General features: G+C 53.9%; 1 protein-coding gene across 1 annotated transcript in view; it reads right to left on the reverse strand.

Annotated features, from left to right (window-relative positions):
• Nucleotides 1-1,743: 1,743 nt before the first annotated feature.
• The window catches only part of MYOCD (myocardin), a 35,052-nt gene continuing 10,464 nt past the window's right edge, over nt 1,744-26,331 (reverse strand). Inside the window, exons 2-12 of the mRNA XM_032706347.1 lie at nt 26,074-26,139; nt 21,803-21,858; nt 17,343-17,418; nt 15,015-15,176; nt 10,910-11,065; nt 10,076-10,224; nt 9,328-9,584; nt 8,827-8,980; nt 6,779-7,729; nt 3,041-3,098; nt 1,744-2,392 (exon numbers count right to left, since the gene is read on the reverse strand). Of these exons, the coding sequence (XP_032562238.1) occupies nt 1,830-2,392; nt 3,041-3,098; nt 6,779-7,729; nt 8,827-8,980; nt 9,328-9,584; nt 10,076-10,224; nt 10,910-11,065; nt 15,015-15,176; nt 17,343-17,418; nt 21,803-21,858; nt 26,074-26,139 (2,648 nt within the window). The 3' untranslated portion in view covers nt 1,744-1,829. The remainder of the gene's footprint in view (nt 2,393-3,040; nt 3,099-6,778; nt 7,730-8,826; nt 8,981-9,327; nt 9,585-10,075; nt 10,225-10,909; nt 11,066-15,014; nt 15,177-17,342; nt 17,419-21,802; nt 21,859-26,073; nt 26,140-26,331) is intronic.

Genomic DNA, 26,331 nt, shown 5'->3' on the forward strand with positions numbered 1-26,331 from the left:
GTGCCCTGTGACATTTGTACAGTAGAAAAGTGGTGCTTTAAATAGTGACTTGAAAGCTATTGCCACGTGCTTTATACAGCATGCAACAACACCATGGACTGGGGACCCCACCGGGGCTGCAGAGCCACCTCCGACAGCTCCAGCATCCCTGGGGAAGTGCCACGGGAGCCATGGCCAGGCTGGACCTCCTCCCAGTGGCTGCATCTCCGTGTGCTGTCCTTCCAGTAACACAAATATTAAATACACTCAGTCTGTAAATAGTTTAACAATCTTTGTCAGCAACAATATTTACTTAGGCAAAACCAGAATTGCAAAGAACAGACGTGTCTGTCACACAGTCTGCAGCAAGTTCTTTGGTGGAAGCGAAGAAGTGAAGCAAAGGCTCCTTCTTGCTAGAGCCTGAGGAAGAATATTGCACAGAGACTCATAGGAGACATGCTGGTGATTCCAAATGGGAGCATCACTGCGGGAGAGCTTCCTTCTCTGCCGGCTTCGGGAGAACGGGCTCCTCCAGGCTCGGTGATTCACAGCTGTTCTCCGGCAGCCTTGCTCCGGGCTGGGGGAGCAGTGACACTCGAGTAAACTCGGGAAGAAGGGGATGACTGCTGAGGACTGAGTAATGGGCAGAAGGATGGAGGGTAGATGGCAGAGGAGGGGAGGCAGCACAAGCAGAGGCTCACACAGACTTGCAGCCCTGCTCCATGTGCCGGTCACTGAGTGTCCCTGTCTGGTTCCCCTTGCTCCTGGATCAGGCAGAGAATGAAGATCACCCTGACCTGGCTGGGCACAGAACAGCCCATCCAAAGCCCATCTGGTTCTTTCATACCATTTGCTCCAACCTTGGACCAAAATACATCACATATGTCTGTGTGTCCCATGGATGCGGCACACAGCCGCTCCACCGGGATGGCACATCCCTGTGATACCTGCACCCGCCTCCTGAACACCTGCCTCCAACCTCCACAGCTCTCTGCTCCAAGGTCACAGCCTGATCCAGTTCAGACTGCAGCCACAATGGCTCCTGGGCTTTTTGCCCCTCAGGACATGCCAAGGTGCCACCATGAACATGGTGGTCTCCATCTCTCATCCCCCTGGAGCAGAGCTGGGCAGGGACTGGGCACTGAGGCTTCGGGGTAGGAGGAGGGAAGCAGGAGCAGAGGCAAGAGACAAGGCTGGGCAGAGTCTCCTGCTCCACACCCATGGCCTGGGCACAGCCAAGGTGAGGCCAGCAGGGTTGTCTGAAGAGCTGGGAGAGGGAGAGGGAGAGGGAGAGGGAGAGGGAGAGGGAGAGGGAGAGGGAGAGGGAGAGGGAGAGGGAGAGGGAGAGGGAGAGGGAGAGGGGAGGAGAGGAGAGAGAGAGGGAGAGGGTCGGAGAGAAGAGGAGAGGAGAGGAGAGGGTTGGAGAGGAGAGGGTCGGAGAGGAGAGGAGAGGGCAACATTGGGCTCTTTGCTCCATGATTTCCTGTTACCACCCAGGTGAGGTCATCTCACCACGCAGTCTTGTCATAAGCTGCTCCAGTTCTCATGAGAGTGACTACTAAAACTGGGGGGGAAAGACTAAAGAAAGAAAACTGAAGTTCTTGTCAATCAAAGGAAGTGTTTTTTCAATCACTGGTGTCCTCTCTTGGGATGTGTCAATGGAGGAAAACCAAAGTACCAGAGTTGTGCTGTCAATTTGCAGTGACAGGAAATTCAAAGAAGTTTATATGCTGGGAAAATGACTCCAGTTTCTCCTGGATGAGGCATGTCAGCCCTGCATGTTCTCCGGCACGACAGAAACACTGCACTGCCTGCTGCAGGTTCACAGCATCCACCCCCAGCACCTCCCTTCACCACTGCTGCAGGTGTAGGTCCATGCTGGTGTTCAGGTTGAGGTCGGTAACATCCAGGAAATCGATGTTGAAGATGCTGGGACCCGCGGGGGTGAGTGACCCGAAGCCGGTGGCAGAGCTGGGGGGGGTGAGGTCCAGCCACTCCATCGTTTCCCATGGAGACTCAGTGAAACTCATTTGTAAACTGGAGCCTTCGGCAGGGGAAGGGGAGAGCTGGGTTTCCATGGGCGAGAGGGGAGTCTGTAAAATCTCCTGGGAGTTGAGCAGTTCATCTGCGGCTTTGCCAGAGAACCCCTCCATCATCCCCTCAAAGTGGGGCTCCTCTGTCCCCATCTTCAGCAGGGCCATGTCGCTGACCCTGCCCAGGGGGCTGTTCAGCAGCACCTCGAGGTGGGCGTCGCTGCTGCCTGGGCAGTGCTCGAAGGGCAGCGGCGCGGGGGGGACCTGCTCGAAGGGGGCTGGGGGCTTGGGGAGAGAGGTACCAGTGCTCCCTGGAGACACCGTTATCTGAGGTACTTTCTGGAGGCAGGATCGATCTTCCTTGGCAGTGGCTGGCATTTCTGTCAACAGATGAGAGGGATTTGAGGTGCCCTGGCAGTGCCCACCACTGCTGAGCACAGGGGCACCACCACAGTCCTCCACCTGGACTCTTGGGCTTCCTCCTGGAGACCTGCTCCCCACTCGATCCCCTTGGCACTGCTCACCCACCCCCTGCCACGGGAAACCTCGCACATTCCTGCTTTCTGACCTTGATCCCCTGGGTTTGGACACAGTCCCTAGGGCATGAGCACTGCCAGCTGTCCCCAAAGGGCTGGGATAGGGCACAGGAGAGGGCACCAGCAGTACTGTACATGGGAGATGGCACTGGCAGCACTGGGAATGGTGGGGGACACTGGGGGCTCAGTGTGGGGAGGGGGCTGGCAGCGCTGAGCACAGCCTGTTGCCCTGCTGCCCCTTCTCTCTGCGCAGTCTGCACAGGTGACAGCCAAGCCCAGACCACCCCACCGGGATGGCACACACAGGAACAGGCTCTGGGAGGGCTAATATGCCTTTGGATTCAATCTCAGTGGCTGCTGGCACAGGAGGGCTGATGAAAGCTGTGTTCAACTCAGGCAGCTCTGCTGAGGTGCACAGAACGCACTGAGGCTCAGGGACCAATGCTGGCTGGGAGGGGAAGCCCTGGAGGGGAACAGAGAAGCAGTGCATACCTCCACTCTCAATCAGCACGTCCAGGAGCTCATCCATCTGCTGACTTCGTGTCATCTGCTGCAGCAAACGACAAAGAGGAGAGTAGAGGGCATTAGGAGGAGAGTCCCTCCAGCCACAAGCTAGGTAGATGGCTCTAGATCCCCAAAAAGTTGTGTCTGGTCCCCACAAATGGCTTCCTCCCATGCAGGAGAGAGGCCACATCAACATGAGGCTGTCAGTGGTGTTCAGGTGGGCACTGCAGGGACCTGGGACATCACGGTGGATCCAGGGACCAAGGTGCCCTGCTCTGCCACCAACCCTCTGCTCAGCGGACACCACAGCCTTCCCTGTCCCAGGGCCACCAAGACACACTGACATTTTGGCCCTGGCACCTCGCACTGCCACAGCCTGCACTCCCTGCATTGCCCAGGCATCTTCCTCTCCCTGCCTGGAAACTGGCAGGACTTCCTGCACTCCAGCATGAGCCAATTCTCATCACTGCAACAGCATCACTCTGCATTCCTAAAGCCACCATCATTCCTGGCACTGAGGCTGCTGCTAGATTCTCACGGAAGGGATTCATGGGCGATGGACAGTCTTCCCATGGGAACAGCACTCCGGGATTAGGCTCAGGGGGCAGATGGCACAGAGCATTAACAACCCCTGTTGTTAATGGGCTAAGGAGTGAAGGTGAGCTTCCTGGTGACTGGGGAATGCTCAAGGGTCTATTCCTCACACAGCACCGAGCACCCCAAAGAGCATCCTGGATGTTTGAGGGGTGTCAGGGTGTGCACAGCAGACACTGTCCTGCCCAGTGTGGTCTCTGACTGCTTCATGGCAGCCAGTCAGCAGCTAACCCTTAAAAAAAGCCCATGCCTCTGAAAACAGGCCTGTTCTACCCAGAGACCCCAGAAGAGGTTGGAACTTCTGTAGCTGAGTCCCACTATCTGCAGAAGGACACCCTGGGCAGCCCCAGCCCTGTAGAAAACAAAAACCATGCAGTTACCTGCTTCACTGCATCCTCATAGGGTGGAGGCTGCTTTACCTCTGACAGGGTTGGGCTTGACTTACAAAAACTTGGGGATGGAATAGAAAACTTTTGACCTGCCTGCGCAGCCATCTGCTGGGGAAATACAGGGAAAGGGAGTCAGTGCTCAGGGAGGCACAGAGGGAGGCCCAGCTCTCTCATCCCTGTTAAGGTCGGGCTGGGGCCAGGGAAAATAAGTATTTTGTGGGTCAAACAAACAAAATGCCTGGCCTTCCAGCAGGGTAGAGGCAGGTAAACTAACTCCCTCAGCCTGGTTCTGAGCCCCAGGGCCAGGCTGGCCTCTGGTTACTGCTGGAGCACGGGAATGGTGTCCCAGAGCATCCTGGTGCTTGGCCCAGCCAGGGATGTGCAGGGCAAGGCAAGACAGAGAGGGGCTGTTGGTGGTTGGCTGCACTTGGCCACTGATGTGGCACCTCCCAAGCTGTGTCCCAGCCCCTCTCCATCACTGCCTGTCTGGGGGCATCTCACAGAGCCCAGGCCAGGGAAGACCACACAACAGAGGGAAACCTTGGCCTGTGCCAAACACCTGCATATGATTGTCAGCTTTTTGCCAGGCTCCCATTTCAGGAGAGACCTCTTCTGAAGGTCCAGTGCCTGCCAGCTGCTGTCCCCATCACTTCTAGGCCCTTGTGTGTCCTTCCCCACTGCTTTGTCCCATGAGAGCCAATACCAGGGGAAGCAGCATCACCCCTGCAGGTGGGTTAGATCCAGGGGTGGATCCAGGGCAGCAGTGAGGTCACTCGGCTTGGCCACGCACATCCTGGTCACCCTTCTGTGGAGAGCAGTTGGAAGGAAACTGTCCCTGGCTCTTGAGGAACAGCACTCCAGTGCTGGGCACAGAGTGGTTCTTGCTGAAGGAGGACCCTCACCCTTGGGAGTGTCTTGCAGGCAGCAGAGGAATGCTCAGGATGACGGTGTCACAGCTGAGATGAGCTGCAGGACACAACGGGACCATCCCCTCCATATGCCCCTTCCTCTCAGGCTGGGAGGGAGAAGCTGGAGATGACCCCACAGTATCACTGCTCCCTCCTCACACTCACTGACCACTGCCCAGCTTTCCAGAGCAGCCTCACTGCCTCTCTGGAATATCATCTCATAGTACTGTGTCCCACTGCCTACTGCTCCCACAGCTCTGCCCCAGTGCTCAGTTCACCTCTACAGCCCCGCTGCTGGGGTCACCCCCTGCATTCCCTGTTCTTTGCCCCCTGCCCAGCTCATCCTCCTCATGGCCCAGCTCACCCAAACCTGTGTTCACCCCTGAAGCAGCCCCACCACCTGCCTCACTCCAACCCCACTGCCCTCCATGCCCATCCCACTGGCAGCCCCGTCTCTGCCCCTCCTTGCCCTAAATTGCTGCCCATTCCCACCTCGCTGGCTGTGCTGGTGCCAACTGCCCATGGCACTGCTGGAGGGGTTGGACACGGTGCCGTGCCCACGCTGTGCTGCCGTGCAGGGCTGCCCACAGTGCCTGCACCCCGGGGCACACGGCTGGGATGGCCCTGCTCTAGGCTGAGCTGTTCCTCTGCGGCTGTGTGCGCTCAGCCTGGCCCTGCCGTGCCCCTCCCTGAGCCCTGTGTGCTCACCTGGCACCCTGGAGTGGGACAGGCCATGGGAAAGGTAGAGCTGCTCCCTGGGGAGTCCCAGGAGGGAGCTGGGATGAATTGGGCTGTGATCAGAAGAACTTTCTGGTGCTTTTTGTGTTGGCAGCGTGTGCCCCTCCCCAGGCATTCGTACCTGTCCAGAGGGCTGAGTGAGGAGTGGTGGTTGCTGCAGACCCTGCTGGGCTGGTGGCCTGGTGGGGAGACACGAGCTCTATCTGCATACCCCAACTGCAGGCCCTGCTTTAGCTTTCTGACAAAAGGCTTCCCGGGATAACTGCTCTCCTCCAAGTCAGTGGTGAAAATCCCTCACACACTGCTGGGAGCCACAATGGCTTGGCAAGATGCTGGAAAGCCCTGCAACCCTGCAGAGGGGTCTCCCAGGGGTGTAGGAACTGTGCCAGGGCTCTCCCAGGAGCTGAGGGATCCATGCTGGTGCTTCCCTGCTGTGTACAGAGCTGTGCCAGGGCTCCATGGGGCACGAGCAGCTGTGCCAGGACTCCCCCTGAGGGGAGAGGCAGCTGGGTTTGGGCTCCTTTAGGGCAGAAGCAGCTCTGCCAATGCTTCCCCAGGGACGAGGGAGCTTTGCCAGGACCCCTCCAGGGGCAGAGGGAGCTGTGTCAGTGCTCAACCAGGGGCAGAGAGAGCGGTGCCAGGGCTCCCCAGGGCAGAAGGAGTTGTGCCAGGGCTCCACAGGGCAGAGGATGATCTGCCAGGAGTCTCCCAGGACACAGGGAGCTCTGCCAGTGCTCACCTATCGGCAGAGAGAGCTGTGCTGGGGTCCCCTGGGGAAGAGTGGAGCTGTGCCAGGGCTTCCCTAGGGCAACAGGAGCTGTGCTAGGGTTCCATGGGGCATGGGAGCTGTGCTGTGCCCCCCCCAGGGCAACTGGGTGCTGAGGCAAGGCTCCCCAAGACATACCCTGCAAAGAACCCTGCAGTGCCATCACCTTCCAACCCATCCATCTGGGAAACTCTCTTCCTTTCCAGGCAGTGCCACGTGCCGCGACGGCCCCTGGGTGCCCAGCCCAAGTTCCAGCAGTCCCGGGCTGACAGGCCAGGCCTGCAGTGGGCTGTGTGTGCCCGAGGGGGGCTGGGTTCACTCTCACACTCACCGGTGCTGTGCGGAGGCAGGAGCTGCCGGTCGGGGACCCGCTACGCCCGTCCGCGGGCACGGGGGACACCGGGAGCAGGTAGTGGCTGTTGGGGGACGGCGGGAGGCTGATGTGCTGGGGGCTCTTGGCAGCCCCGAGGGGAGAGTGCTGGGGGGAGCACTGCGGGCTCAGGAATGTCGAGGAGGTGATGGTGCTTTGCCCCGCAGGCTCCAAGCAGTGGCTGTTTACAATGTGGGGCACCTGCGGCACCGCACGGTTACTGAGCTTGTCCGAGCTGCCTGCCTGGCCTTTCGAGGCCTTTTGTTTGGATGCAAATGGACAGCTGGACACAGCATTTTCTTGCTTGATGGGGACACCAAAGAAATGCTGAGCAGTCTGCTGCTTCTCCTCAAGGCCATTGCTTCTCTTTCGCTTCTGGAGCTGCATCCGCAGCTCTTCCACCTGCCTCTGCTCTTGCTGCAGCTTCCACGTCAGTTCATTTATGACCTTCTGCTTCTCCACCAGCATCTTGTCTTTCTCTGTGTCAATTCCTTCCAGTTCTAGCTGGATGTTCCCTCCATTCATGCTGCTCATGAGGCTTTCTTCAGCGCTGCCATGAACTGGAGATGGCTGGAGACCAAACTGCGGGGAAGACATGGGCCCATCATTGAAAGTGTCCGGCAAAGAGCCGCTCACAGAGAGATCAGAGGAGGCGGGTGAGATGGGTGGGGTGGAGCTGGTGCTGCCAAAGTGGTAGAAGCCATTTGATAACATGCTGGTGGAGGACTGCGACTGGTAACTCGACAGCGTGCTTGTTGGAGTGACTGGGAAGGTGACGGTGGTGATCTCACTGAAGTTTGGCACAGCGTTGCTGCCGCACTCCTGGAAGGGCCGCAGACGCTCCATCAGCGCTGTCTTGGTACCTGACACAGGCAGACCTCGCATTCGGAGCTGTTGCCTCAGCTCTGACACCTAGAAGGAAAGTCACTCCTGATCAGTCTCAGTGGCAGATGAGCCCTTTAGAAACCCAACACTTCTAACAAGAAGGCTCAAATCACAGGCTTGCAGCTCCCAGTGTTAAAGCTCTGCCCTCCCGGGTGCTTCACTGTCTCACCAGTCACCCTGTGTAGGCCTGACCACTGTACATCCTGCAGAATCTCCACCTTTCCTAACAGGAAAACCTTCCTTCTTCCTCCAGGAACTGTGACTACTCTCCAGGAACCAGCAGTGGCCCTTGGGCCACGGAGGCAACTCAAGATTCCCTTCCTAGCAGGAGGTTTCTCCATGAGCAGGGGACTTTCACACATACCAGAAGCCAGCTGACAGCTCAGAGAATCTGATCATACAGCTTGGAGCCACATGCTCCATGCTCAGGCATCTGCACAGGATACAGTCACCTGAGCTGTGGCATTGCTGGGGCCAAACTCATGTTATTTCTACCTCTAACAATGAATGTTGCCCCCAGGTCTCTGCTCCTAGAAGGATTTGGTCTTCCCCATGGCTGAGGGTCCATTAGCAAAGTATACAAGAACTGCAGATGTGTTTCTCCCTTATGCCCTGTCTTGCCTACATGAGAGATGTTCAAAGCAGTGCATGTAGCCGGAGATACCTGCTCTGCAGAGAGCTGAGCTGGCCTGGCTGCAGGGACCACTGAGTCACTAAGGGGAGGCCATGCTGACCTTCCAGCTGGTCTGTTAGAGTACCCTGATGTTCACCATAAAACCACAGAAGGTATGGAGACAGGAGCTGCAGGAGCAGCAGCACAGATCATCCTTTAGTCCTTGCCCTTGGCCTGGCCTGCAGCCTCCCAAAGGCAGACCTAAGCTTTGCTGATACACACACTGGAGCAGTGCACCCCTTCATGACCTGCAGAGCAGAAAGCCCTCATGTTGAGGTACCACCACGGTGCCCAAGCCCTGCCCCAGTGTGGTGTGCTGTACTCCTGGGCTGCTGAGAGCACAGTGGGTGGGGTGTGCTGACCTGTAACTCGCTCTCTCCCAGCCTGTGGCACTCCACTGCACGCTCAGGCTGTGAGATTCTGCTCCTGCTGTGACAAAGTTTGCACTCACTTTGAGATCATCCAGGTTGGATGGCAGAGGGCCTGGCTTGATAGATGAGACACAAGTCTGGCCTGAAAAGGTGGTTTTCACTGGAGAAAGAGGGGTGTTGTTGACAGAAGTTGATGAAGAATTTGAACTTTTGACCATTTGTTCATTCGATTGCCTGAAATAACAAAGGAGATTTGGGGTAACTTGTTGGCCCCCTCAGGGTCTCTGTGACCAGCATCCCATCCCTCTGCTCCCTTAGGAGCTGTCTCCTGTATGAGGTCTATGGATGGCCACCCCAAGGAAAAGCAGGCTGGGCTGTAGGAGGTTGCTTGTCTCCCACCAGCAGGTTGCAGATGCCCCGGCCAGTCCACAAAGCCAGAATGGACAGTCCGTGCTGTTCCCAAGCTTTTATGTTTCACTGGCATGCCTCTACCCCCTTGCACTGGCACAAATGGGTACTAGGGAGGGGAAAGTTTGGAGAGAGATAGGACTAAACCCTGCTGCTGTCACAGTGCCACTCACTTTAGCTGTCCTTGGTGCATCCCGGAGTAGCTGAAGTGCTGTTGCTGCTGTTGCTGCTGCTGCTGGCTGAGGATCTGGAGCTGCAGGAAGAGCTGCTGTTGTTGGAGCAGTCTGGCATATGCAGAATCCATGGGTGGAGGGGATTTCTCTGCCTTCTGGTCTGGAGGGATGTACTGGTGGTACTTGAGCTTCTTCACTTTGGGCTTTGTGTCCTTGGGCTTTTTGTGACGGTTCTTGCTATCAGTGGATGATTTGGACTGTTGGTCCAAAAAGGAAAAGAATGAGCTGTGAAAAGAGCTCCTGCCACCCTCCATGGGACCGCAGAGGCCTGAGACAAAACAAGGGCAGCTCCTGCTGGTACTCTGACATTCCAGCTCCAAGAGCTGCTGAACCTGGATGTAGGGGATTCCCTCGGGACTTTGTCCCTTCTCATTTGTGCTGGACAGCACATGAGACGGAGAATGACCCTCCCTGCCTGGAATGTATTCCAGTGCTCCTCACATTTCCTCCTGCTCTCAGCCCAGGGGATGTTTCCAGTGCAGGACTCAAGCAATTGCCTCTGGCAAAAGGCGTATTGCTGTACCTTGTACCACTACACAGTGAATCAAATTATAGTTTTGGCATAAGGTTTGTCTGCCTGCATTGTTCAAAGCCTTTAAGGCCAGACCCCCAGACCTCTCACACAGGTGGAGTGCAGCACGCGGACACTCCAGGCTGGGATGCAGCCAGAGGCACAGGCATTGATTACCTTCACTGCAGAGGGCACGGGGAGCGTGGGGCTGTCCTGCCCCCCCGTCTGCTTGGGGCTGTCACACTGGCTGCCCTGCCCTGGGGCTGTGTCCGGAGCGTGGCCATCGGCACTGGGGGGATGATCCTGCGAGGGACAGGTGAGAGGGGCTGTAGGGCTGGTGCCAGGGTCTGCTCAGCCTTGACAGGGGCACCTGCTACCCCGTTTCTTCACCCCATGTTGTCCCCAGTCCCCACAGATGCCTCAGTCCATCCCAGTCCCCTCAGGTCTATCTCAGCCAACTATCCCCACACCCCCAGGCTATCCCAGTCCTTTCCTAGTCCTCTGTCCCCCCAGTTCTTCTTGGTTTCCAAGCCCCCTCCATTTCACCTGAGCCTGCCCAATGCTGGCCCCTCAGTGGCCTCCAGACTAGGCCAGTCCTCCCAGTTGACCTGGATGGCCACAGTCCCTCTGGTTCCCCCCACCCCAGTCTGCCCCGGTTCTTCCCAGCCCCCACAGTCCATCCCAGTCCCACAGTCTGCACTTGTCCACCCCGACTCCCCCATTCCCCCAGTTCTCTCCATTCCTTCCAGTCCTCCCCATTCCCCCAGTTCCCCCCCCGGCCCCTCGCATTCCCTCGATACCACCCCAGTCCCCCCATTCCCGCCAGTCCCTCGCCCCACCTCGGCTCCGGTGCCTGCAGTGCCCGCTCCGGCCGGCGGAGGGCGCGCCGGCCCCGCGCAGCCCGTGAGGCCCCGGGCGAGCGTCCGGACGGGACCCGGCCCGTCCCTCCCGTGCCCCGCGTTGTGCCCCCGGTCCGGGACCGCCCCCCTACCTGCGGTGTCCCGGCAGCGCCGGGGGGCGGCTCTGGGTCCCTGGAGGCAGCGGGCGGCTCTGCGGGCCCCGGAGAGCCGCGGCTGTGGGGCCGCTCCGGGGACAGCCCGTCCGTGCTGCTGTCCTCCTCCTCGAAGGCGAAGGCGTCGGCCGGGCAGGGGAAGCTGCCCTGGGTGCCTGGGGGGCGGAGGGGCGGCGGTCAGAGCCCGCGGGGACTGGGGGCACTGGGGAGGGGTGAGGGGCCTGGGTGAGCCTCGCGGTGCCCCCAGCCCCTGCCGTGGTGCCCGGGGGCTCGGCCGCGGCTGGGGGAGAGCGGGGGGACACAGCACCTGGCCTGAGCCATGGACCGGTCACTTGGGGGTGGGAGGGCAGGGGTCTGAGGAGCTGGGCCCATGGACCATTTTCCTTGAGAGAGGAGGGGTCTGAGGAGCTGGAACCACGAACTGTGTCCCTTGGAAGAGGGAGAGAGAAGGGGTCAAAAGAGCTGGGATCATAGACCCTGTTCTGTGGGAGAAAGAGAGAGGAAGGCTCGAGGAGTCAGGCCCACCAGCACAGGAGGGTTGGTACAGACAGGTGGGACTGGTGCAGGAGGGGCTCTGCCATCCTGCCCCACTGCTGGGCTAAGGCGGGAGATGGGTGTTAGGGTCCCCAGAGCACCCCCGCTGCACACCCACACACGCGTGGGACCCCATCCTCATCAGAAGAACTGAAGCTGAAATCAACCCGGAGCATGACCCATCCCCTCACGGCACACGAGCCAACATGGGTGGACCTGGCTGCAGATGCACAGAGGCTCCCAGATCCTACCTCTGTCCACAGGCTTCACCCACAGGACATGGTTCAAACCACTGCCTTTGCCTCTCTGACAGCCCCAGGCACTGCTGCTCCTGCTGCACAGCTGCTGCATGCTGTCTGCTTGTCAGATGGGCAATGGCTCTTGACCCCTAGGTTTTGCTGATAAATAAAGTGCTGGGAAAAAAGTGGTCTCATGTGAGTCTCTGGAGGGCTGCAGGCGGGGGTAGAGGAAGGAGCAGCATGGCCATGCTCGTAATCTCCTCGTGCTCATGTCTGGCATTTGTCAGGCAGTTTGGCACGCTGATAGCGAGGTGACAAATGGGGAAATAGGAAGGGCCTGGGGACAAGCTTCCACCTGTCCCTGCTGCCAGTCTAGCAATGTGCACCTTCTCACCCACACGGGCCTCCTGCTCTGACCCCTGCCCCTATCTGAGAGATAAGGGTTATCTCAGCTCCCTCTGGCTGCTGGTGCCAGGGTGGGCGAGAATGGAGCCTTGGCTCCCTGCCTGAGCTGCTGCCCAGACACCATATGGGCTAGGGGTATGAGATCAGCCATGTCCAACCTGCTCTCTTCATATGTCCCTGAAAATAGGGCCTGTGCCCTCTCCATCAGAGGCAGCACTCAAACTGGGTATTTCCTGAGGAACTGCAGCACTGCACGGTCCACCCAGGCTGGGTGGGAGCTGCTTCCCATCCCTGCAGACAGCACAGGTATCCCTGTCGGGAAAAATTACTCCAAGCAAGGAGTAGTGGACTTGTGGATCTGCAAGGCTCCTGCTGGGCTGGCATTTAATAAGTGTGTGTTGAGAAGTGGTGCCAAAGCTGGGACCCCAAGGGACCTTCAGGACACAGCAACAGCCCAGAGCATGACAAGAATGCGCTGCATCCTGCTGCCTGATACCACGGGCCTGTGCCGATGGGGAATGCTTCCCTTATCTGTCCTGCTCTCACCCAGCCCGCCCTGGAGTGTATTGTTTCTCCATCCCGTGTCCCTGCTGTAATCTCAGGCAGGATGGTGTTTGCTCCGGGCTGTTTCTAATGCACTGGGTATTGTCCTCTCCAGCACGTTGGACAAAGTGATGACAAGGACCTGGTAAAAAAGGGTTCTTGTATCACCGCTCAGCTATGCAGGGCACTGGCGGCCTCCTGTCACTGGGACGGTTGGGCTTTCAGTTGGGGTCTGGCACTTTCTGCTCACCCTGCCGGAGGTGATTAGAGGAACACGTCAGCTGAACTTTCCACTGTGTAAACAGTCGAGATTCCAAGGTTAAAGTAAAATGATTTTAAACCCTGTCATCTTTCTGGTATTGCAAAAACAAAAGGCTTAACGTTCAGAAGTGCCAGTGCTCATCTCCCTGCTCTGTGTTCAGCCCTTCGCCCCAAACTGTGAGCACCACAAGGCGCCCCTGACTCTGAAAACCAGCTTGAGGATCCTTCAGCCTGGGGCTTTCTTCTGCAGAAACCTGAGGGCTGGGATGGTGCTCCTGGTGCAGCTGCATCACCTTCTTCACGTGGCACCCAATGGTACCAAGTACCTTCTTGTTTGACCCTAATGTGCTGCAGATTTCACCGTAAATGGGATGTAACTGGCTTGCAGGACACATTTTTCCCCAGCAATGTGATTGAAGGGCATTGCGAAAGGGAGAAATTTAAAACTGAACAAATCATTTTTAAGTCAAACTTTTTGGTTTTAACAGTTTGGTCCCGTAAATCTCTGTTTACCACGAGCTCCTGACAAGGCAGCTGGGTAGAAGCTCTGTTCAAGCTTCAAGCTCACTTGCCCAGCCTCCAGACCTCTGCTCCAGGGAATAAAGTCATGCTCAAACTGCCTCAAATGTTTATAGAGGGGGGGATTTTTTGAAACTTTTTTTTTTTCCACTGTTCTCTCCTTCGATAAGTGGCTGGGGAGATTTTACTTCAACTCTCCTTAAAAATTCCTCTTTAGGCAGAGTCCTGGACCATTTCAGCGTCAAAGAGGAGAGTTGTGACATGCTGGAAGGAGAGCAGCTCCAGGGCCAGGCTGGAGGAGCCACTGTAGGGACAGAGCCTGCACTTCACAGCCCCAAAACCAAGAGTAGGAACAGTTGTGGGGCAGGACAGAGTAATATCTGGGCCTGGAATATTTAATGTCATTTATGATGGTTTCTGAGATAAAATGAAAGTCAAAGTGTTTCCTGTTTCAACTCTCGTTTTTGGCATCACTCCTGTCACTCAAAGACTCCTCCTGTTCCAGAGTCCTGCCACTGTCCCCAGCTTGCTCTCAGCTCTCAGCTCCAGAACAGACACTTCACATGGGATTATGCCAATGAAAATGATCCCATGAATTGAGGAACCGGGAGCAACAGAACAAGCAGTTTCCAGGGGCAGAGCACGTCTCAGTGCCTCACTGGAGACCTGAGCACCAATTTGGACATGTAGAGATGGCCCCAGGCTTCAAAAATACAGGCTGGTGTCCTGTCACTGCAGGACCCTGCTGGTTTTCCTGCTCCTTTCCTCACCTTTCAGACTTCCCTGTCCTGGCACTGGGCCCTGTGAAATTTGAGTCACCTTTTTGCTCTGTTTCTCCTCCCGCACCAGCTTCCCTGTGGGGAAGTAATTGTGGAGGATTCTGCCTCCCTCCTGGGGGGGAGGTGATGGAGGAAAACCAGGCTTGGGCATAAGGCGAGTGCTGGGTACTGGTTGATAGGAGTGTCCCCTGCTTTGGGGTGTAGGCTGCTTCTCATATTCCCCAGAAGCCTAGTATCCCAGGGATGTTTCCACAATCCCCAGCAGCCAAACTCCCCAGGGATGCTTTCACACCCCCAAGATGCAGCATCCTGCTCTGTGAGGCCCTTCATACCACTAGCATCAGTGGTAAAAAAAAGAACCATGGCCTCACTGAGCTGGGGCCACTTCACCCCCATTAACTGGGATGTAAGAGCTTGGCAGGGCACAAGTGGGAGAATCCAGACTGGCCTCACAGCCACACCTCTGCACCCAACCACGGCGGAGAAAGGAATATTCTGTCTCCAACAGTAGCATTTCCACGCTCAAAGCCTTGTGGAAGAGGTGTAAGAAGGAAGGCTCTTTTGTGGGGACGTGGCTGAACAATTGTGCACGTTTGAGTGTCACTGCTCTAACGTGAGAGCTCTCTGCTCACAGGCAGGATAAGACAGAGCAGGCTGTGCTGGACTGGGCTGCTTACTGTGAAAATAACGAAATTTAAGCAATAAATGTGGCTCCTAAGTCCAGGTCAGTCACTTCCTGCAGTCGTTGTGGTACCTCCTCGTGCCCTCGCCAGCCCCTGCCCTGCTCCACGCGCACACACAACACACACCTTTCCTTTCACTACCTTTTATGGCCTCTTTCACTGCAGAGTCAACGGAAATAATATTCTTCTCCACCAGCTCCAAAGGACCCGGCCTGAGAGCGATCTTTTCATTGAGGTCATCTGCCAGTCGGGCTCTTTTCAGCTTCATTTGAGTCGACTGAATGGACCCCTCTGCAGCCGAGTCTAAAAGGCCAAAGAAGGCATCAGGACCAGGGGAAACCTCAGCGAGTGCTTCCCTTCATCATAGCCCTGGGGGCTGTGGGCAAAATGTGAGTGTGGCTCAGGGCACAGCAGGAGCTGCTCTGCTGGACTGGATGGGACTGGTGGGATCTGTGACATGGGTCCTCCTCTGAGCCTTAGGCCCAGTTTCTCCCTAACCAAACAAGAGCCTCTGTCTACTGCCTAGATTTGCAAACCCAGCCTACAGCTGGAGCATCCTTTGCAAGGACCAGGAGTGACCTGTGATTAACAAGCTGAGACTAATGAGGGCCAAAGGGGTCTCCAGCTCCTGCCTGCCAGGAGCACCTTGGCCCTTGTGGGCTAGTGCAGATGGATCCCTACTTCTGGGGAACAGCTGGAGAAAAGAACCATTAGCAGTGCTGGACAAATGGAGTAAATGGCTTACATTAGAATTAAAAATAGTGCATGCTGGGCTGTGGACTTTCAGAGGTGACATGACTACAGCGCTCCAGGCCTTCAGGGAAGAAGGAGCTGGAGAGGAGCACAGCAGGTAGATCTGGAAGCTACAGCCCTACCAAAGCCAGCTGAGAAGACCCCAGTTACAGAGTGGTGACAGAAGAGCAGCAACTTCAACAGAAAATTTCCTGAACAAAGCTGATCTGGCTCCTATGGTGGCACAGGCATGAGTAGGGAGGGAGTGGGTTTCTAAACTAGACCATTTCTATACCCTTGGGGGTCTAAAGTAGGAATGGCTGAATCTAGGTTGTGCTATCTTCAAAGACTGGGCACTACTCTGGAGGGGATACTGTCAGCAACACAAGCTAAAGGGCTTCATGCCATGGAAAATTCTCTGCAAGAGGCCAGGAGAGCTGGTCTAGGGCCACTTCTGGCCTCAGATTATATAGACCAGTGAACACAAATGAGCTCCTCGAGGTGAACAGTAACAGAAGATGTGTCTGTAAGGCACTTCAACGATGCACAAAGTGTCTCATCTGGCCAATTGCAATCCCCTCTAAGTCCTGTTGTGAACAAAATGTACATGTAGGTTCATGATACGCCAAGGCACCTCCATGGAACGCAGAGCACAATGGACAGAGGTGTGAGCAGAGCCTCCAGGTCAGGGGGTGTGGGGTAGCATGTGCAGCTTGCTGTGTACACAGCCAGGCTCTGCTCCCCTGTGCCCTGCCTGGCCCTGTCCATGCCCAGGGCTGCAGCTGCCTCCACATCTGGTTGACAGCCCTTGGCCGCAACTTCTGTTATTTAAACCAAGGGAAAGACACTTTCACCTCTTGAGCAATGGTGCCAGCCCATTTTAGGGATGGAAACCTAAGGGGAAAGCAAGGCAGTGACACTGATCCAGCATGGGACCCTGGCTCAGTCTTCCTGCCTGCCAGAGGAAGAAAGATTGCACCCATGCTGAGAGCAGAGGGCAGCATTTACAGCTGCCAGAGAGCGATCTGCTTCTTCCAGCCAACTGACAGGGCTCTAGGAGGGAGAGAGGGAGGCTGCACATCCTCTCTGTCTCTAAGTATCTTGTTATCTCTGGAGATAAGGAGGGACACCGTGGAGTTCTGCTGTCTGTGATGGGATGCAGCCTTGCCAGGTCTCTGGCTGGGAGGGAACACCATGATGGGAGAGAGGAGAGCTGCTGTGGCTCACAGACTGATAGCAGGGCTTTTCATACAGCTGTGCTTGGGTCACTGTCCCACAGAATATCTGGAATTATGGCAGCACAAAAGATTCGCTTTGGGAGGGTGTTACAACAACCTGCTATAGGAGTTTCAGTGCCCTGGACAACAAATGCTCTGGGTTTGCTTTTCATGATCAGACATCAGCTCCTGTGGCTAACAGAGTTCTCTCTCACAGCTGTTCTATACCCACTGTTCTCTAGAGCATCTCATGCTGGCCCCTGGCAGAGATGGAAGAAAGACTAGATGGCCTTGGGACTGCGTTTGCCAGGGAATAAAAAAAAAGTGTGTCCTGCTTCCTGAAGACCAGGTCTGGAGAGAATTCCATACAAATTGTGTCCTATTTAAGTCTGTCTCTTATGAGCAACTGGGACAAAGTTAATCATGATGAGAGCCCTGAAGGAACAGAAGTGGAGCAGGAAGGACACAAATCCCAGGGCAGGAGACATGAGAAGTGTGTGGGAAGCTGGGGCAGTCTTACCTTGCAGAATGTGCATGTTGACCAGGTCTGAGCGCTCAGGCCTGCTTCTGATCTTGTGCTTGAGATAATCTTCAGTCTGCAGAACACAAATGCAGAGGGTTACCTGGCTGGAGCAGCAATAAGGTACTGAGAGCACCTGCCCCTGTGTCATCCTATGGCTCTTTTGGATTTATTACAAGCTGGGTTGAGTGAGGTCCTAAATGGCATTTTTTGTCACTCAGACACCGGCTTGTTCTTGGGCAGGAGTTCTTCAGAAAGGGAACACTGTGCATGGAGCTGCTGACTGATCACTGTACCTACTCCTGTGTCCTTTACAATCACCATTGAGCTTTAGATGCCTGAAGTATTGTGAGAGCTCATAGGAAGGATGGGACCTATTCCCTGGGAATGGTGCAGGTCCAGCACCTTTGAGAGCTGCCCCAAGGCAGCTCTGGGGTGTCCTGTTAGCAGTGCCTTCTGTGGGAAGCCTGGCACTCTGGGGTGGAATATCAGGAGCAAGTAATGAAGATACTCAGACTTTCCACCCAGGTCAGCCATGAGGTTTAACCTTCCTGCAGTTCCTACGCTCTGTGGTTCCTCACCCCAGCTGTGATATGAGGCTGGGAAAATCCATTTTGCAGATCACTGCAGCTGAGCTTGTAATGAACATGGTCCTGGGACCTTGTGCCACCTCCCTCATGGCTTTAGGAACACAGAGGCACACAGAGGTACAGTAACCATCCATTAGGGCCAAGGAAGTCAGCCTTGAGGGCACCTGACCTCAAAAATACAAATATAAGCTTATCCCCTGGTGAAGAAAAGCTAGAGCACAACTTAGACAAGATTAGCTCTTTGCTAAGCTGAGCTGCAAGAAGAAATAGTCCAAAATATGTTAATGGTTCAAAGAGGTTAAAATCTTAAGAATAAATATTAAAGAATAGTACAAGGAGCTGGAGCACAATTGGAAACCCACAGTATAAAATGTACATGTTCACGAGAAAAAGATCTTACAAGCACTTCTGCAGCCAGGATCAGGCAATGGAAAGTGCTGTCTGTGTTCCATAAACAGGAGAAATAATTGTGCATGCTGCTGAGATGACCACAGGATTTAATGCCTTTTAAAACAACCCTCACTAAACAGATAAATGGCTATTTATCAATCAGGTGGCTAAGCCAAGAGCCTTCAGCAACAGAGATTAGGTCGGAGAACAGATCAGAGAGTACTCAGAGGAGTTAAATGTCCCCAAGCAGTTTGGGATACACAAGGCTAGAGTAATAGCAACTATCTGTGGTTCTCCAGGAAACTGAGCAAAGGAGAGCATAACGTCTTGCTTTAGAAGAGATGGAGAGAAGAAACGAGGAAATTATAAAGCAGACAGCAAGATATTGGACCAAGTAAGCAAACAATCTATATAAGTGGATTTTGAAGATAGCAAGGAGGTGAACAACAGCCAGGATGGATTTATGAAGAACAAACCACATCACATCAACCTAAATTCCTTCTATGGAGAGATGACAGTTTTCTGTTACAGGAATAAAAAATTAATGTCATGTAGCTTGACTTTAAACATGTTTTGACATTATCTTACATGGCTTTCTCATACGCAAGCCAGAGAAATTTGGTCTGGATAAGACCTAACATAAAAAAGGAGCATAGCCGTGGATCACCAGAGGAATTGGGAATGGCTCACAGGCTAAACAGAAGAATATATCAAAACCTGTTATGCAGCAATTTTTCCTGCTAGTCAATATATTAATTAGTGCCTTGGATGACAGAAGACGTATTTCTTAACTCTGAATCATTCAAGGCTAACAGATTACAGTGCACCATGATTTAGAGCAATAGATGATCTGAAATATATGTGATACAATTTCAGGGGCACTGAAAGGAAGGACTCTGTTCAGGTCACAGCCACAGCTAAGCCAGTTGATTAAGCACTATGGGGGATGAAGACAATGCACCAGAGATACTTCTGAGGTGGTCACTACCCTGGCAGAAATTAGTCACTCAATGCATAGAAAAACTATAAAAGGCTCTGGAGAATCTAGTGATCAGCAGCTGACCCACAACCCCAAACCAGCAGGGGAGACACAGCACAGGATGTCACCTGCCCAGTGCAGACACAGCAGCAGCAAGGCCCCGTTCTGTGCCCTAGATCTGAAAGGGTTCATGGACAAGGACTGGACAACAGCTACAGACATCATTGAGTCAGAGATGGGATCAGTGAGGAGGGGCTGAAGGGAGGGGAGGCTGGTCAGGCCAGAGGTGAGATTGCTGTAGGGACACAGGATGCAAAATAGCTTTTTAAAGTGCTACAAGAAAAAAGAGACACAGTTCTACATGTGCATGCATTTAGGAGAACCAGCAGCGTGCTCAAACTTCAGCTGAACAGCTTGAGCTGGGAATGAGAGGACATATCTCACAGCACAGGTCAGAGAACACCAGAGCAGCTGCTGGGGAGTGGGATGTCTGTGGGTGCTCACACATCAGTCAGGACTGACTGAGGTGGGGCTGTTCTGCTCTGGGGCAGAGGCACAAGAGACCCTGCAGTCCCTCTCTGCCACCCTTGCTGGAGTGCTGGGTAAGTGCTCAAGCACTACTGAGGCCAGGGCTCAGGAAAGCCAGCCTGCCTCAGCAAAGGCAGCATGCTCTCAGTCCTCCAACCCAGCAATCTATTCTAGGACACCAACTTCAAAGTATGCTGTGCTGGCCTGATGCCAGCCTCTAACATAGCCAGTGACGTGTTTAAACAAATAATAGATATTTTATTTACTGAAGTCTTTCTAACGCCTTACCCTCCCCCCTGTATTTTTTCCCAGCTTACTTCCACCAATACAATCCCTTGCTTGGACCATGGGCAGGTTTGCCTGGTTCCTGTGCCAGGTCAGAGCGAGCTGGTGTCTGCACACGAGTGCAATTAAAATCACCTAATGCATTTCCAGCTAATCCTCGGATCAGGTCCTGACTTCAGCTCAGCTCCAGTTGCTGGCCTACAGCTGTGGCTTTGCTCGTGTTTCTGCTATGACTTCAATTCCTTTGGACCTTATCTGTTTATAAGCTCTCCTTGTGTCTCTGGGGCACACATGGTGGAGAAAGGCTTCAAATGTGGGCTTTTTAGCATCAGCTGAAGCAGAAGAGCTTTCAGAACACAGGAACAGTTCTTGTTATCTGCTTTCTGTTCACACAACATCAGCTGGGAGGAATATCAGCTAAACCACAAATGCCTTTGAGTAATTATCTGGAAGCAGCCATGGGTCTTCCCTGTCCCAGGTCTAAGCAGGGCAACCCTGCAAGAGAACAATGTTTGTTATAGGCTGTGCTCAGTGACTTCCTTAGGACGCTCTAGAAATGCCTGAGGTTTGGGATAGACTGGACCATCCTTTCCCATTCCCCAGGCAACTAGCCAGTGAAAGCTTTTGAAGAGAAAAGACAAAGAGACACAAATGTATACTTAAACTATAAAATATATGACTCTTCAAGGATACTTTGGATTGCTTGAAATTTTGTAAGCATACTAATTTTTCAGAGTCATATTGTGTTTCTTATGCTTGCCATTTATTACCATGGGAGACTCAGGGCAAGTGATTTGGAGTGTGTTTAAGTTCAGAAGAGCACTACTCTGTATTTCACAATCATTCTTCCTTGCGAAGGCCCTTTCCCATGTGACTGCACACACGTTTTGTGGATTAATGGAACAAACTCTTGTGTTCAAGCAAAACCTGCATGACTGTGTGATTTCTGTGGTCATCCCTCCAGCTTGGTCACAGCACTTGGAAACCAGGGTGATTTCCCAAAAGGTGATCGACAGAGTTTCAATGCGTTATGGAAATGGCTACTTATCTCTGCCTTTAGCAGTATTTAGGGAAGCCAGATAATGGGGTGGACGGGAGCCTGGCCATCTTCCCCCTTGGATGTTGTGTCCCAGTGGCCAAGCTGCCCTGTGGAGCTCAGAGCCAGGCTCCTGCCTGGGGACAAGTGTCAGCTCCCTGTGGATTTGCTCCAGGAGGCAGCTGCATTCCCTCTGCACAGAACTAGTTAGGATCCTTCAGGCCTGTTTGCTGCTGGCCCTGCTCTAACCTGGCTGACACAGGAGTGCAGAACAGCCAGCACAGGCTGTGGAGGGACAGCAGCAGTTCCACTGGTTGGACACTCACTGCAAGGCCTGCCAATACCATGCTGAACTGTGCCCTGCCCACGGCCCCTTGCAAAACTCTGAGGCTGCTGTAAAACCCCACAGCTCAGGGCACAGATGCCCCCTCTGCCCTCTTAACCCTTCCTCGCTCAGAGAAAGGCGCTCCAGAACATTTGTGAGCACACCCCATGTCTGGAAGCAGGGAAGATGCTCTGCCCCTCATCCTTGGCCACAGGGCCCACATGGAGGATGCCAGAGGAGGGGATGGTGCTGGAAGGTGCTTTCAAACCCTATGACTCATGCAAAGCAAGCCCACGTGTTCTCTCACAGGATGGCTGCAGGAATTACCTTGGCTCGCTCCAGACTTTTTCGCTGTTCATGGAATGCAGATGGGCTTTTCAGTGCTGCAACAGGAAAGAAAGAGGAGCAGTCAGCACAGGAGCGGAAGCAAGCAGCTACCAGGATATTCAGCAACAGCGTTTTAATGAGTGCTATAAAAATAGCAACACAAACTAGCTGTTGTCTTTATTGCACTGCCTAAAAATAACTTAGGAAAGCTCTGGGAAATCCCATGCTCTCAGCCAGTCCACGGCAGGAGAGCAGGGGAGATGGAGAGCAGGGGGAGAGCAGAAGGCACATGGGCAGGGAGGGGGGGCAGGCATTGAAACACAGTGCTCTGTGGGACACGTCAGAGAGCAGATATGACTTTTCTCTGGAATGTTCCCTGCAGGGCATGGAAGGCACCACAGCTCCAGAAGACAGATCTGGGAAAAGGAAAACACCTGTGAGGGACCTCATTTGAAAGTAAAACCTGCAGGTGACTCAGGTTTGAGGTCAGCAGGAAAACTTAAGACTGCCTCAGCTCTTGGGGTCCGTGGGCGCAGCCTCCAGCAATGGTACTGCAGGGGAAGGCCCTGGAACTGTGGTCCTTTGTCCCTCTTCCATCACTGACTGTCCCTCCCCTTCTCACTGGACATTTGTCCTGTTCCCTGCCCAGAGGCAGCTGTGTGACATGGGACCTCCCTGGCCCAGCCACGGTACCAGGCAGCAGACCATCTCCTGACACCAAGGGGGATTAACTCAGAGGGGCTCCCAAAAAAAGGCCAATCATCCCTGGCTCTTGGACCAGTGAACACCAGTCCCACCAGTCTGTGCTGGAGTCATGGAGAATCTTGCACATTTCCTTGTTTACTGGGGTTTAGTAGAAATAGAGGCAAAATTTGCATGGTGAGGGGGTTAATACTTCTCACATCCTACAAAAATTCTTTTCTGGCTGTGTAAGCAGGCAAAACTCACTGTTCCCACTGGGACAAGGAAGGGGAAGGTGTCCTGACCCACAAAAACAGTCTGCTGCAACTCTTTGTTTGGCAACAGAAATTCTCTTTCCATCTTCTGAATGGGATGCAATAAAGACAGAAACAATTTTCACACAGGACATGTGATCCTCTGTCAATCTAGGGGAGAAGGAAGAGAAAACTGAGGAGAGATAGGAAAGGTTTGGGGGCCTCTGAACTGGCTTTTGGTAGGCAACACCCAGGCAACCCCTGGAACCTCCAGTGAATCACAGGAAAACACAGAAGGCACATTCCTACTCCTGACATTTGGAAAGCAGATGGACAGACAAGCGTTGCTGTGTCATGCTCTGGTGAGCAGCCACAAGCACTGGGGACAGCTGGTTTGATCAGAAGCAAGATCAAATAGTGCACAGGAGGAATGAAGTTAGCAAGAGAGATGACTTTCCCAACCCTGCTCACTGTGCAGTACTGATGCTGGCAGCGTGCTACGGGCACTGACCAAACACCGTGCTATTCCAGAAGAAAATGTTGCAGAGCTCAGTAATTTATCAAGATTTTTGGAGGAATTATCTGGATGCTGCAGCTTGTATTAGTCTGCAAAACAAATAAAGACATGGTACTGGTTGTTCAGGGGATGACATCTCAGTACGAAATGGCTGAGGGTCTGGAGGCACCAGGGCAGAGCTGCTGCATGAGGGGTCCATAACCCTGGGACTGTGGTTCTGAGGTTTCAGTGAGAGGATGAGGTGGTGGCTGTGTACAGCAGGAGGGTCTTCAAGAGCACCTATTTTTGCATTCCATCACAGTCAGGGGAACCTTGTCTTGAGGAATCCTTGGTCCTGCAATCTGCCTCCTCCTCCTTCTAGGCAGGTGAGCAGGATCTGGCCCAGGGCAGGTGTCTGGGCAGGTCTAGGGAGAGGGTTTATCCATGCTCAACCCTATAGCTGCCTTTCTGCAAGTGACCCTGCATGCTCTTGATTTAAAATGCTTTTGCTGGCTCTGCAGTAGTTTCACTGGGGCAATAAATCTGCATGTGCTGGTGCGAGAACTGGAAACTTCCTACTCAGTGAGGCTGAGGAATGGGACGGGCTCTGCTCTCGTCTGCACTGGTACGCATCAGGAGCATCTTGTGCAGAATCTGCTGTGCCATGTGCATGCTCCAAGTGTGGGCCCAAACCTGCCTCTCACCACGGAGACCAGCCATGCCCATCTTTACTTTTTCCAGAAGAGATTCTCTTTTCTCTTTACAGAAGATTTTCAACCCCTTTGTGTTACAGCCATATGAGCTCATGTCTTGACCTCCTGTAATAGCTGTGAACTGAGATCCTGTCCTAGTGCACCTCCTGGAGCCAATCTCACCTGATGGTCCTCAGAGCCAACAGGGTGTGGGAAGATAAGGTTAACAAAGACTTGTTTTTCATGAAGAATGACTGCACATGCCTAAGCCATGGGGAAGCTGGCTGAGGCTCCCATGTATTAAATGCTAACATCTGACACTTCCTCCTGAGGTCAAATGCAGCAGTAAAATTCTGCATGTTTGTTTTTATAATGGCAAAAGTGCCTTTTCTTCTATTACTTTCAGTGAGTGAACTGTGCTCAAGTTTCCCAAAATGGTCTTCTTGGACAGAAACCAGACTGCAAAATCTCAGCCTAGAAGTTGGGAGTGCAAAGAAGCTGTAAGTAACAGGAAAATACACTTCAGTTGCCATCAGACAAATTTGGCTTAATAAGTGGTCTGCAATGTGTAAAGTTTGAGCTGTTGGGTGCCACGTGTGCCAGCTCAGCCCTGCAGAGCAGTGCCAGGTGTGCAAACCTCTCAGTAGGCACTGCTGCTCTGTGAGTGTGCAATGAGCTGTCCTGCACCTTGTCCATGTGTCTGCACCTTTACAGAGTGGACTTTGCAATTTCGGAGATGTTAGACATATTTTTGGCCATGGACTGTATTCCTGGTTCTTGCAGTCCTCTAACAAATGTCACAGTATTTTGTTTAAATTTCAGCTCCTGGAGTCTTGGGATTAAAGTGCTTGCCCTTTTGTGGCAGGTAGCATAAAATCTGAATGTTTAAACAAATAAACAGGTGAAAACATGCATTTATCAGTCTTAAAGCCATTTATCATTTTGGCAGTCATGATTTTGTCATCTTGGTCAAGTTTTCTTAGTGCTTGATGCCGACAATAATGTCCTGAGCAGGTGACTGTTGCTGGCTACCTTGGCACAATCATTCAGGAGGGCAGAGGGGTGGGCAGGGTGCAGCAAGCAGTGCCAGAGCCATGCTCTTAGTGAGGTGTTGTTCTGCTGTTGAGGCAAGAGCTGCATCACAGTCTTCAAGGTCAACCAGAAGAGACAGAAGTGACACAGTGTTTGGAAAATTGTGATCTTAGCAGTGAACCCAAGGGGTCCTTGCTGAGACAGAAAGGATCCTCCACCTGGGTCCCAGGTAACCACAGATATGCACGTGGAGCCTGAGCTAGGTCAGGATAGAGTACTCCATCGAGCAGGGCTGAGCTCCCAACATCCTTTCTCCAGTGGTGCTACAGGTTTCATGATGCACCTGCAGGTGCAGAAGGGATTGTTTTCATTCACTGACTTTTTGGGCCCCAGCGACTGACTTTCTGATGCTGCCTGACTGCAGGATAATGCCGTCCTGGAGCCTGTCCCTCAGGCTCGAGTGCCAGGTGAGCAGGGGTGAGTGAGGTCAGAGAGGGAACACGTTTGTCACTGTGCCACGAGCAGCCCAGGTGGGGTTTCACTGGCCTCAGGTGTACCCTGATATCCCTGCCCTGTGGGGTCCTGGCTGGGCACAGACACGGATCTGGATATATCTCAATCCTCCAGGGATTGCCTTTCCGCTCCGGGGCCAAGGCAGTTGCCTGTGGCTGCCTCCCTCCACAGCCTCTGGAATGGGCCCTCTCTACCTCTTACTTGTCCTGCCACAGAGGTTCCTGGCTTTTACAGGGGGACAGGAGATTCCCTGCCCTTGCCTACGTGAAGAGCTTTGTGAGTCTTCTGCTTGTCCTGCTGCAGTGACCCCTGGGACAGGGAACTCTGCAGCTGAACTTTTGGATGGTGGAAGGTAAACATCTCTCCTGACTTCAGTTTGAGCAGGGGCATTATAGTCTGTGTGGTAAATGCTCAGCACCTCTGTACAGCACCAGGGACCATCATATTTTTGCAGGGCAGGGAGCAAAGTTCCCCTGGGAGTATTTTGCTCTGAGCTCTGTGGGTCTGAGCAGGCAGCTGGTGCCACACAGTGTCCCAGCAGTGCCCAGGATGAGCAGAGCCTCTCTGAGCCAGGAGTGGGTGGAAAAGGCAGAAGATACTCACGTGGCATGATGCCTTGGTCTGCCAGCTGCTCACGGGTCCTTCTCTGCTGGAGCCGTAGCTGTAAAACTGTGAGAGAGAGAGCATCAGGGAAAGGTGCAGGACTGTGCTGAGATGCCAATACAGAGCGTGCGGGGGGTGTGTCTGTGTGTGGCACTGAGGTCTGGCCCTGATCCCTGCTGCTGCTGGACCAGCCTTGTGAACAGAGTGCTCCAAGCCAAGGGGGCTGCCAGGGAGGAGCTGAGAGCCCGCACCCACCCA

This window comes from Chiroxiphia lanceolata, chromosome 19 (assembly GCF_009829145.1).
Source record: "Chiroxiphia lanceolata isolate bChiLan1 chromosome 19, bChiLan1.pri, whole genome shotgun sequence".
In the NCBI taxonomy this organism is placed as follows: Eukaryota; Metazoa; Chordata; class Aves; order Passeriformes; family Pipridae; genus Chiroxiphia; species Chiroxiphia lanceolata.